The sequence below is a fragment of the Doryrhamphus excisus genome, linkage group LG22 (genome assembly GCF_037039965.1).
Source record: "Doryrhamphus excisus strain RoL-2023G ecotype Guam linkage group LG22, RoL_Dexc_Guam_v1.1, whole genome shotgun sequence".
Taxonomy (NCBI): Eukaryota; Metazoa; Chordata; class Actinopteri; order Syngnathiformes; family Syngnathidae; genus Doryrhamphus; species Doryrhamphus excisus.
The window spans coordinates 2,206,374-2,218,934 of record NC_136378.1 but is presented as its reverse complement, the minus strand read 5'-3'; the positions used below and the strand labels follow the sequence as shown (position 1 = coordinate 2,218,934).

General features: G+C 39.0%; 1 protein-coding gene across 2 annotated transcripts in view; it reads right to left on the bottom strand.

Moving 5' to 3' along the window:
• The window catches only part of spock1 (SPARC (osteonectin), cwcv and kazal like domains proteoglycan 1), an 83,125-nt gene that overhangs the window by 40,372 nt on the left and 30,192 nt on the right, over positions 1-12,561 (bottom strand). For both annotated transcript variants that reach the window (XM_058063045.2, XM_058063046.2), the window contains exon 3: positions 3,037-3,082. In XM_058063045.2, the coding sequence (XP_057919028.2) occupies positions 3,037-3,082 (46 nt within the window). The remainder of the gene's footprint in view (positions 1-3,036; positions 3,083-12,561) is intronic.

Below are 12,561 nucleotides of genomic sequence, written 5' to 3'. Positions count from 1 at the left end.
CCAACAATAACTGCAATAACTGCATTTCTGTAAAGTATGATTCAATATTAATATAAAGAATATGTTCCTAGTTAGATTTTATACCATTATACCATGTTATACCATGCCAATCACAGGGCACATATAGACAAACAACCATTCACACTCACATTATGGTTAATTTGCTAATTAACCTAGCATTTTTTTTGGAATGTGGGAGGAAACCGGAGTACCCGGAGAAAACCCACACATGCACAAGGAGATCATGCAAACTCCAAACAGAGATGGCAGAGGGTGGGGAAAGATAAAATAAGAAGCCAAAAAGTTACCACTTCCACACAAAATAGGAGGAGAACTCATTCATTCATTCATTTTTCTACCGCTTATCCTCACGAGGGTCGTGCTGGAGCCTATCCCAGCTGTCTTGGGGCGATAGGCGGGGTACACCCTGGACTGGTGGCCAGCCAATCACAGGGCACATATAGACAAACAACCATTCACACTCACATTCATACCTATGGACAATTTGGAGTCGAAAATTAACCTAGCATGTTTTTGGAATGTGGGAGGAAACCGGAGTACCCGGAGAAAACCCACGCATGCACGGGGAGAACATGCAAACTCCACACAGAGATGGCCGAGGGTGGGTAAAGACAAAATAACAAGCCAAAAAGTTACCACTTCCACACAAAATAGGAGGAGAACTCATTCATTCATTCATTTTTGTACCGCTTATCCTCACAAGGGTTGCGGGGGTGCTGGAGCCTATCCCAGCTGTCTTGGGGCGAGAGGCGGGGTACACCCTGGACTGGTGGCCAGCCAATCACAGGGCACATATAGACAAACAACCATTCACACTCACTTCATACCTATGGACAATTTGGAGTCGAAAATTAACCTAGCATGTTTTTGGAATGTGGGAGGAAACCCGGAGAAAACCCATGCTTCTATTTTGCCGTGTAGTCACTAACTTACGGTGCAATTCATCAAAAGTGCCGGCACATCTCAGACAGATAAATGTATGTCTGGCTGTCTTTTAGGTATGAAACCAATAAAAAAAAAGCCCAGATAACTTGATTTATCGCACTATTTTATAGTTTGTACATCATTTTGGCTTTATGGAAGACAAGGACTCAAGACTATATTTTTTATTTCCCAAAGACATTTATACTCTCGATTGCTGCAAGAGTTGAACGGGCAAATTTTCCCATACCAGCTGGGTGGAAATTAACCTCATGAGAAGTAATTCAGGCCCTGAAAAGTACCAAATGTTCCCAAATTGTCAGAATGACTTCCATTTTTCAATTGCTGCCTCCTACTTCTTGGATCCATTATTCTCTAGTGTACTGTTTGCATAAGAGTAACTGCATGGTAGAATTGTCAGTGTGCCAGTAGCAGAACATCCATAACTCCACGGCCGGGGAGCCATTGTGGCACTGCGGTACAATGGAAAAAATCAAACGGAAGATTGAAGAAGAGTTCTTTATGTTTCCGCACGCTGCATACACGTGGATAACTACTGGTATTGTTCAGTAGAGAATGGGAATATGGCTATAAGATGGAATTATTAATGCGGCACTTCAGGCAATAAGGAGGATAATTATCAAAAATTACACTTGTCTGTGTTGATTTTTATTTCAGTTTTCAGTTTTAAAATAAGATATCCGGCGGCACGGTGGATGAGTGGTTAGCGCGCAGACCTCACAGCTAGGAGACCAGGGTTCAATTCCACCCTCGGCAATCTCTGTGAGGAGTTTGCATGTTCTCCCCGTGCATGCGTGGGTTTTCTCCAGGTTTCCTCCCACATTCCAAAAACATGCTAGGTTAATTAGGGACTCCAAATTGTCCATAGGTATGAATGTGAGTGTGAATGGTTGTTTGTCTATATGTGCACTGTGATTGGCTGGCTGGCGACCAGTCCAGGGTGTACCCCGCCTCCCGCCTGAAGACAGCTGGGATAGTCTCCAGCACCCCCCTGCGACCCTTGTGAGGATAAGCGGTAGAAATTGAATGAATGAATGAGTTCTCCTCCTATTTTGTGTGGAAGTGGTAACTTTTTGGCTTCTTATTTTGTCTTTCCCCACCCTCGGCCAGCTCTGTATGGAGTTTGCATGTTCTCCCTGTGCATGCATGGGTTTTCTCCGAGTACTCCGGTTTCCTCCCACATTCCCAAAACATGCTAGGTTAATTAGCGACTCTAAATTATCCTTAATGGTTGTGAATGGTTGTGCCGTTGCTTATTGCTGTTATTTCAACACTTCACCTTTTTATTGTGATCTTACTTCTGTTATATCCATTTTCCATTTTGCACAGTTTTGACTTCTCTTGATCTTATTCCGAGGCGGCTCCTGGTCGTAGTTGTTCCTCGTTAGCAATCAGCAGGCTTCTTAAGATCGCCGTTGTCACTGGGATAATTACGTTAGCGTGGGATTATGGGAAAAGATTCCTATGGAGAGTTTCTGCCATTCTGTACTCGTACTTTGGCGGTACAACAAATGAACTTCTGAAGATGTTCAACATATATTCATGTAACTTGTTAGAAACGATGTAGCAGTACTTTGAACGGGGACACGTTTTACTCAAGTCCGAGTTCAGTCGCAAGTTTTTGATGGTACTGCCAAGCTGAGTCCAAACCCGTCCCGAAGAAGGACAATTTAAGAAACCAAAAACTTACCACTTCCACACATACTGAGAGGATAACTTTGTTTTACACGTCATGATTCCAAAGTAATGTGACATTACTGTCACCTAGTGAACAAAATACTAGAATATAGTATACTAGAGATACTCAAGCAAGAAGGGACACTAGCCTACAACTTAAATTGGTGATCCACGGTTGCTATGGCAATGACAAATGCTTCTGTCCATATAACGGAGCTTATCTAATCTTCTTTAGTGGGACATGGAAATGTAATTAATAGTTGACTTTCCCAATTAAGCGATTGAGGACATTTAGTCAAAAGCCCGCCCCCAGTGTGTACTGTAATCAAAAATGGTATGAGGCATCTTTAATACATACCCACCTTAATTATTCATGCAGTTCACATCAACACTCACCTTGCTCGAGAGACCTGGCAGGAGCCCAGCTTTTGAAGTAGTCATCCTATTTTCAAACACAACACAGAGAAATTGGGTTAGAACTTGTGTGATTTTACGGTGAGTTTCATAACCAACCAAACAGCCAAATGAATAAATATAAATATAAATAGCAGATATCACAGTTATTGTGCACGTTCATGTTGCGTAAGTCACTTCTTTTTGGTTCAATTAATACACCATCCTTGCATGTGGGATTACAAAGCCAGCAAAGTGTATGCATTGGTTAACATCATTCATTCATTCCAGGGGGTCCGACTTAAACCAAAACGGACGCTAACCAAGACAAGTTTTCCTGTACAGGAAGGGAGGAAGGAAGGAATCAAGGAAGGAATCAAGGAATCAAGGAAGGAAGCAAGGAATCAAGGAAGGAAGCAAGGAAGCAAGGAAGCAAGGAAGCAAGGAAGCAAGGAATCAAGGAAGGAAGCAAGGAATCAAGGAAGCAAGGAATCAAGGAAGGAATCAAGAAAGGAAGCAAGGAATCGAGGAAGCAAGGAAGCAAGGAAGGGAGGAATCAAGGAAGCAAGGAAGGGAGGAATCAAGGAAGCAAGGAAGGAATCAAGGAATCACGGAGGGAAGCAAGGAAGCAAGGAATCAAGGAAGGAAGCAAGGAAGCAAGGAATCAAGGAAGGAATCAAGGAAGGGAGGAATCAAGGAATCAAGGAAGCAAGGAAGCAAGGAAGGGAGGAATCAAGGAAGCAAGGAAGGAATCAAGGAAGCAAGGAAGGAAGCAAGGAAGGAAGGAAGGATGGAAATTTCCTTTATTGTCATTGCACAATAACACAGCAGTGAAATTGCCTACGAAATGTTGTTGCCTGGCTCCTGTATAATAAATAATAAATAATAAATAATAAATAATAAATAATAAATAATAAATAATAAATAATAAATAATAAATAATAAATAATAAATAATAAATAATAAATAATAAATAATAAATAATAAATAATAAATAGATCACATATGAACAATGTAGAGCGTAAACAGTAATTTGTACAAAAAATTTAAATGATTTAGAATAAATAATAATAGTTAAAAAAAGTTTTGCTTGTAACTGAGGTACCATTGCAGTGAACCATGTTTTTGGTAGACTTTGTGTATTTTGTATTGCTGTTCCACTTTTGCCGTGATATTTATGTTTTTTGGAATTTTATTTCATATCGGCAAATTCATATTATTGCCACATTTTAACTTTCCGAGATCTCAATTAAATTTTTTGACTATTTTTCTGCTTGGAATTGAAAAACATGCAAAATGATGAACACATGATCAACATCTTCACCGATAAGCGACACTGACATTTTTGGAGTCAACTTAAAAGTCGCTGAAGCGGTCCTTGTATTACCTCTCCGCTCCACAAATTCAACACATTTTAGGATGAAGCGGAAAACCAAACGAGCCAACCTTCGACATCCTTTCTAATGTTTCCTGACCTCACTAATGCTCAGGCGGCTGATGAAGAAATCCCATCAGGCATAGCGATATTATGATCCAAACCACTGAAGACAGTCATCCCAAAATATATATTCCCTTCATGATGAGAATTCACCTGAAACATTTATTAAAAAATGTGCCTTCATAAAGATGATAAATGTTAATGGCCGTTGCTAAAATAGCTTCAAGGTCTTTTCCTCACATTTGAATGTGCTGAACTATTCCACTTTATGCGGAATCTGAAGCGCTCTAACCTGCCTCGCACTCAAATGAACACCTCTCCAGCTCAGCGACAATACCGGAAAATAAGTGTTTTTGAAATTCCCAACACAATGGAATGACTTACCTCGGCTTCCTTGAAATGATTGCAGCCGAATGGAAAAAAAGGAGAGAAAAGAAAAAGAAAGGTCAGTGATAACGACAGAGTGTGTGATGTCTACCTGATCTTGAACAACCCCCGGCTACTCATTCTGAATATTGCATTGGACAAGAGATTCATTTAATAGGAATCAGGATCAGAAGGTGGTAGAATACCAAGAGGACTCAGACGTAGACACTCTTACACACTTGCACTCTCAGCTTTATGGGATGTGGCGTGCAACTGGAAACACAATTATACAAACTCAGAGAGAAGAGCGGCAGTGAGAACGAGAAATCGGAGAAATAGGAAAGAAAGAAAGACAGAAGGATGGGGACATGATGCGTTCTTCTATGCTGGACATTTTATTTCTATGAATGATTGGATTATGTGGTACGGATTCTAGTACGCAGACCACGTTAGGGTTTTTCTACTCCTACATATAAATACTGTCCTATGTCTGCATCTTAGCAAATAGGGTACGCCATTACAGTGTATCACCACGTATCCCTACGCGATCCAGCATTTACAACGCCACAAATCTACTAGTTTTTAGTTAAAAATTAGTTATTTTGTATTTTTTTTACTATTATTACAGTACTCCCTCGTTTGTTGTGTTAACTGGTTCCACACCCTGGTTTATACCAGGGGTGGGTAAACTTTTTGACTCGTGGGCCGCGTTGAGTTTACAAAACTGTCCGGGGGGGGGGGGCAAAATATATTTGACACACACACTATTTTTATGCTTATAATACTAACAGTCCACCATGAATTATGTGTCTAATTTTATCTGTAAAAATGTCATGCTATTAGCTATATGTTGTAAATATGTAAATATATGTACATAAAATAAATATATAATAATAAATATACACCAACAGAAATCAATAAAAAATAAAAAAATACATAAATAAATAAATTAATATTTAAATAAATAAATTATATAAAATTAAATTAAATTAAATTTTAAATTAAAAATTATTATAATTATAATAAATAAAATGTATTTGACACACACACTATTTTATGCTTATAATACCAACAGTATATAATAAAAAAAGACATAAATAGAAATAAATCCAAAATAAATAAATCCTAAATAAATAAATAAATAAATAAATTTCTATATATATGTATTTGACACACACACTATTTTATGCTTATAATACCAACAGTATATAATAAAAAAAGACATAAATAGAAATAAATCCAAAATAAATAAATAAAAAATAAATAAATAAAATTCTATATATGTATTTGACACACACACTATTTTATGCTTATAATACCAACAGTCCACTTTTAATTATTTGTCAAATTTTATCTGTAAAAGTGTCATACTATTAGCTATATGTTGTAAATATGTGAATATTTGTAAATAAAATAAATATATAACAAAAAACAAACAAACAAATAAATAAAAAAATAGAAATAAATAGAAAAATAATAAATAAATAAATTTCTATATGTACCTTTTTTCCGGCACATTGTAAACATCAGACCACATCAAACTACAAAATTGAATTTTACAGTTTTGTTTTGTTTGTTTTTTTTTTACTGAATAAGACATCCGACCTTACCAGCATGTACATATGTTGAAGTTGAAATACTTAGACTAACTGGCGGGCCGGATTCAAACGCATGGTGGGCCGCACGTGGCCCCCGGGCCGTAGTTTGCCCACCCCTGAATTATACGGAACCTAACCCTGACAAATAGTCGAAATCTACCACAGTTGGGTTCTCCATGATGTTGCTTCAATCTCTGTACCGCTTTGTGGTATTAATATTCAGCCTCATGGATGACCTTTCCTTTCCCATAACCCATATTATTGTTTCAGTGTGCTCATCTAAAAAACATTAACTGGCTGCTTCACTCACTGTGATACAACCTCAATGTCATCTGAACCCTTCAACCTTCTCACAAGGGAATAAGACAATGTAGTTATTATGGGATGTCTTTGTGCTGCTGCTGAAATTTACCAACAAATCTTCCCAATAAATTGACATCATTTTGACTAATCTTCACTTGAATTTCCGATTTCTCTATAGGCCCCACTTTGGTAAAAGCATAAGTGGGACTATTTATGCATTCCTGTGTTTCAATTAAATGTGATTGAAAAACGCAATGCAGCATCTGTTGTGTGAAAGCGAGACTCCTTGGTTGTAAAAATCCTACATGGGTGATTTTATTTAGCGGCGGCTGCATTGTAATCATGGCTAATTGAATGCTTGGCTGAGTCCAAGCGCCTCCATGACACAGTGGGTAGTTCCATTAGGTCCTCAAGTCTCATGAGACAAAGTACCTGATGAAAAATACAAATCAGTAATAAATACTCTAATGTAGCCAATGTCATTGTAATTGTTTTGTCAAGCCTGGTGGAATTGTTGCTCTACAGTAACAATCATTAAGTATTGTATTGACGTGAGAATAACGACACTATTTATTGGAAATATATCTCAAAGACCGAATCCAAATTTAATATCAGTGACATAACAACCCGTAGATCAGGGGTCTCAAACAAGCGGCCCGCGGGCCAAATGTGGCACGCAGGACGCTAGTTTGAGGCCTCCGCCTTGATATGAAAGTTTAATGTTAGTGCGGACCGCGCAAGTTTGATATGGATGCTGTATGGTATCATGTACCCAGAAAAAATTATTAAGTTTGATTAATGTTCATGTTAAAGGTTAAATAACTGTTAATAGTTATCCTCCCTATCCGTGTGGAAGTGGTAAGTTTTTGGCCATTTCAGTTTAAAGGAAATAACTTGAAGGCTACCAAAAGTCATTCAGGTTGTTTGCCGTGGGGCAGGGGGTCTCAAACACGCGGCCCGCGGGTCAAATGTGGCCCGCAGGACGCTAGTTTGAGGCCTCCGTCTTGATATGAAAGTTTAATGTTAGTGCGGCCCGCGCAAGTTTGATATGGATGCTGTATGGTATCATGTACCCAGAAAAAATTATTAAGTTTGATTAATGTTCATGTTAAAGGTTAAATAACTGTTAATAGTTATCCTCCCTATCCGTGTGGAAGTGGTAAGTTTTTGGCTATTTAAGTTTAAAGGAAATAACTTGAAGGCTACCGTTTAGGTCGCTAGCTCTCCAGTTTGCGAGTTAGCATGTGTCTCAAGACCATGCAGTTGCGCAATATGTTGTAAATCAGGGGTCTCAAACACGCGGCCCGCGGGCCAAATGTGGCACGCAGGACACTAGTTTGAGGCCCCCCGCCTTGATATGAAAGTTTAATGTTAGTGCGGACCGCGCAAGTTTGATATGGATGCTGTATGGTATCATGTACCCAGAAAAAAATATTACGTTTGATTAATGTTCATGTTAAAGGTTAAATAACTGTTAATAGTTATCCTCCCTATCCATGTGGAAGTGGTAAGTTTTTTGGCTATTTAAGTTTAAAGGAAATAACTTGAAGGCTACCAGAATTCATTCAGGTTGTTTGCCGTGGAGCAGGGGTCTCAAACACGCGGCCCGCGGGCCAAATGTGGCACGCAGAACACTAGTTTGAGGCCCCCCGCCTTGATATGAAAGTTTAATGTTTAAGTTTGATATGGATGCTGTATGGTATCACACCCCGGAAAAATGACTAATGGCGCTAGCCCAGGTTCCACTGTCTTTTGTAGAATTTTAATAGGATTCTAAGTCAGTTCAATGGGTCGTTTTGTGTCTTTGTTATACCGACACTTCTTGCCAAAAAATGTGACACCATCGGCCAGCCTGTTCATTTAATTATATTTTAATATCCTGCTAAATCACCTTTACTGTAATTGACCTTCTGCGGGTTGTTTGCTCAAAAGCGTCCTTCGCAATTGAACTTCCGTGACTTGTGTGAAGCTACTGAGAAGCTACTTTGAGCACCGAGTGACGCATGCCAAGAAACGCGTTGGGAAGACGTATTGCCTCTCAGGAAAGTTATTTCAAGGCATCGCAAACAAGATAAGAAATTTAAAAGCCTCTGAGCTGAAGACACAACTCACTCAGAGAACAGCTGGCACGAGTCTTCATAGACATCGGTGATCCCGACAAAAAAGCTGGCAGCGACATCGTGCCACGTACTTGGCAGGACGAGGTTTGACGCAGTGCCAGATAAGTACTGGAAAACACAGCTTCTTTTGCCACTGACTGGGCCCAAAAGGCCCATTTTGAGATGAAACTCATAGCGAAGGTAATAAAGAACGTCAAAAAAAACAATTGAAAAAGCGGCCGCCGGGAGCCGGTGATTCCAACTTGCGGGATTTGTTTGGCTCGATTTTTCTGGATGCCATTTCTGACACGCCTCTTCCATTTATCCACGCTTGGGTCGGACACCGGACAAGTCAAGTGGCCGGGTGTGGGGGCGAGGACTCAATGGCTGTGTAAAAGGCAGCAAGACAAGATGTCACTACATTTTTTTTTCAATTCCCAATTCCTACAATTACTGTCTTGTGTGTGCCATGTTTATTTTTTTTTTCAACTTGCTACTAATGCACTTTTTTGCTAAAAAAAAAAAAAAAAAAAAAAAACAGGGGAAACCTCACACACACTCAACAGGGGCCCGAGGAGCACCCAAAAATGGCATAAAATGCCAAAATTTTAGGGCGTCAATTTTTGACAAAAAAACGTAAGGGGTTATATATAATTTTTTTTCCGTTTTTTTCAACTTGCTTCTAATAAATTTTTTTGCTAAAAAAAAAAAGAACAGGGAAACCTCACACACTCAACAGGGGCCCCAGGAGCACCAAAAAATGGCATAAAATGCCCAAATTTTAGGGCTTCAATTTTTGACAAAAAACGTAATGTCGTTTTTTTTTCCAGTTTTTTTCAACTTGCTTCTAATGCACTTTTCTACAAAAAAAAAATTAACAAAAACAGGGAAACCTCACACACACTCAACAGGGGCCCCAGGAGCACCCAAAAATGGCATAAAGTGCCAAAATTTTAGGGCGTCAATTTTTGACAAAAAAACGTAATGTCGTATTTTTCAGTTTTTCTCAACTTGCTTCTAATGCACTTTTCTGCTAAAAAAAAACAAAACAGGGGAAACCTCACACACACACTCAACAGGGGCCCCAGGAGCACCCAAAAATGGCATAAAGTGCCAAAATTTGGGGGCGTCAAATTTTGACAAAAAACCCAATGTCATTTTTTTCAGGTTTTTTTCAACTTGCTTCGAATGCACTTTTCTGCTAAAAAAAAAACAAAACAGGGAAACCTCACACACACTCAACAGGGCCCCCAGGAGCACCCAAAAATGGCATAAAATGCCAAAATTTTAGGGCCTCAATTTTTTTTTACAAAAAACCGTAATGTCGTTTTTTTCAGTTTTTTTTCAGTTTTTTTCAACTTGCTTCTAATGCACTTTTCTGCTAAAAAACCCCCCCCAAAAAACAGGGAAACCTCACACACACTCAACAGGGGCCCCACGAGCACCCAAAAATGGCATAAAATGCCAAAATTTTAGGGCGTCAATTTTTGACAAAAAACGTAATGTCGTTTTTTTCAGTTTTTTTTCAACTTGCTTCTAATGCATTTATCTGCTAAAAACAGGGGAAGTTATTTCTTTTAAACTTAAATAGCCAAAAACTTACCACTTCCACACGGATAGGGAGGATAACTATTAACAGTTATTTAACCTTTAACATGAACATGAATCAAACGTAATAATTTTTTCTGGGTACATGATACCATACAGCATCCATATCAAACTTGCGCGGGCTGCACTAACATTAAACTTTCATATCAAGGCAGGGGCCTAAAACTAGTGTGGCCCGCAGGCCATGTGTTTGAGACCCCTGGTCTAGTATAACACTCAACTCTAAACCACTTTTCTTTATTTGTAAAAACTTTGAGCTAAAAAAAAACGTGTATAACAATTCCTAGCACTCTCACAAGAATTGCAATCTTAGAAAATGGCTGTTTTGTTTACTGATGGCAAGGAAAGAAAATAAAGGACACAAACGTATCTTAGCAGCATTAAAAATCATTCAAATTCCGCCGTCTCCACACTCCTTAATCCGCTTTCTCACTTCTGTGGGCTATCCGTGCATCTGCCCGATTCCCTCGGGAATGCCTTTCTGTACAAACACCACTGGGGGATATATTCCGCATCCGGTGGTGCTGATTGATTAGCTCAGTGAACACATCGCTGGGCAGAATTGTGTGCAGTTTGAGGTCTACGCTTCAAAAGTTGTGACGCTAAAGCAGCACAAATAGAACCTGTCATGAAGCAGTTCCCCCGGGAATCGCCTTCCTGGAAAGTTGCAGGATCCAAACAGGTCACTCCAGTTCAGTTCAAGAAAGAAAGCTACGTCTTAAATTCCTCCAAAAATACCCAAGACCGTGTGGATGTTCACGTAGTAATAATCTAATTTTCAAATCGTGTCACGAACAAGCTCATTTTACAGGACTAATTAAAGCTTGTGGTCGCGGCGACAGGACTGAAAGGGTTTTTAAGATCATGACACGGTTGTAATCTTTAATAAGGACTATTTAATGTGCAAATGTTTTAATTGTCAAATTCTTTGCAGATTATTGTGATGAGTCCTCCTGTAGTCAGACAGCGTGTCATGATTGCGGTACAAGCTTTACTCACAGGTGATGTGGTGCATTTTACTGCGTTTAGTTGGGTACTCGGGTACCCAAAATGTAAGAAATACAATTAGCTGAGTGTTTTAGCCTGTTTAGCAGCACTGTTAAATGTTATCAGGTTTCTCAGTATGACGGCTAATTCTTTGGTCTTATATTCATCACACCGTACTTAACATGTTCCTAAAATCAAACACAAGGCGGACGGTGAAGAAGACTTTACATCTGGCAACATTTCTATGCATATTTACTTTTTTACACAATATTAAAAGGGAAATGTTGCAGCTTTTTTTTGAGTTGGGGGTCTTGTGACCCCCCTAATTATCATAGATATTTCTTAAATGTTATCAGGTTTCTCAGTATCATGGCTAATTTCTTGGCCTTATATTCATCACACCATACTTAACATGTTTCTATAATCAAACACAAGGCGGACGGTGAAGAAGATTTTACACCTGGCAACATTTTGATGCATATTTACTTTTTTACACGATATTAAAAGGGAAATGTTGCAGCCCTTGTTTGAGTTGGGGGTCTTGTGCCCCCCCTAAATATCATAGCTACTTCTTAAATGTTATCAGGTTTCTCAGTATGACGGCTAATTCCTTGGCCTTATATTCATCACACCGTACTTAACATGTTCCGAAAATCAAACACAAGGCGGACGGTGAAGAAGACTTTACATCTGGCAACATTTTGATGCATATTTACTTTTTTACAGGATATTAAAAGGGAAATGTTGCAGCCCTTGTTTGAGTTGGGGGTCTTCTGACCCCCCTGGTTATCATAGCTACTTCTTAAATGACGGCTAATTCCTTGGCCTTATATTCATCACACCGTACTTAACATGTTTTTAGGTTTTTGACCCAGCCTTCTGCAATTTCTATAATCAAACACAAGGTGGACTTTGAACAAGACTTTACATCTGGCAACATTTCGAGATGTATTTACTTTTTTACAGGATATTAAAAGGGAAATGTTACAGCCCTTGTTTGAGTTGGGGGTCTTGTGACCCCCCTGGTTATCATAGCTACTTCTTAAATGTTACCAGGTTTCTTAGTATGACGGCTAATTTCTTGGCCTTATATTCATCACACCGTACTTAACATGTTTATAGGTTTTTG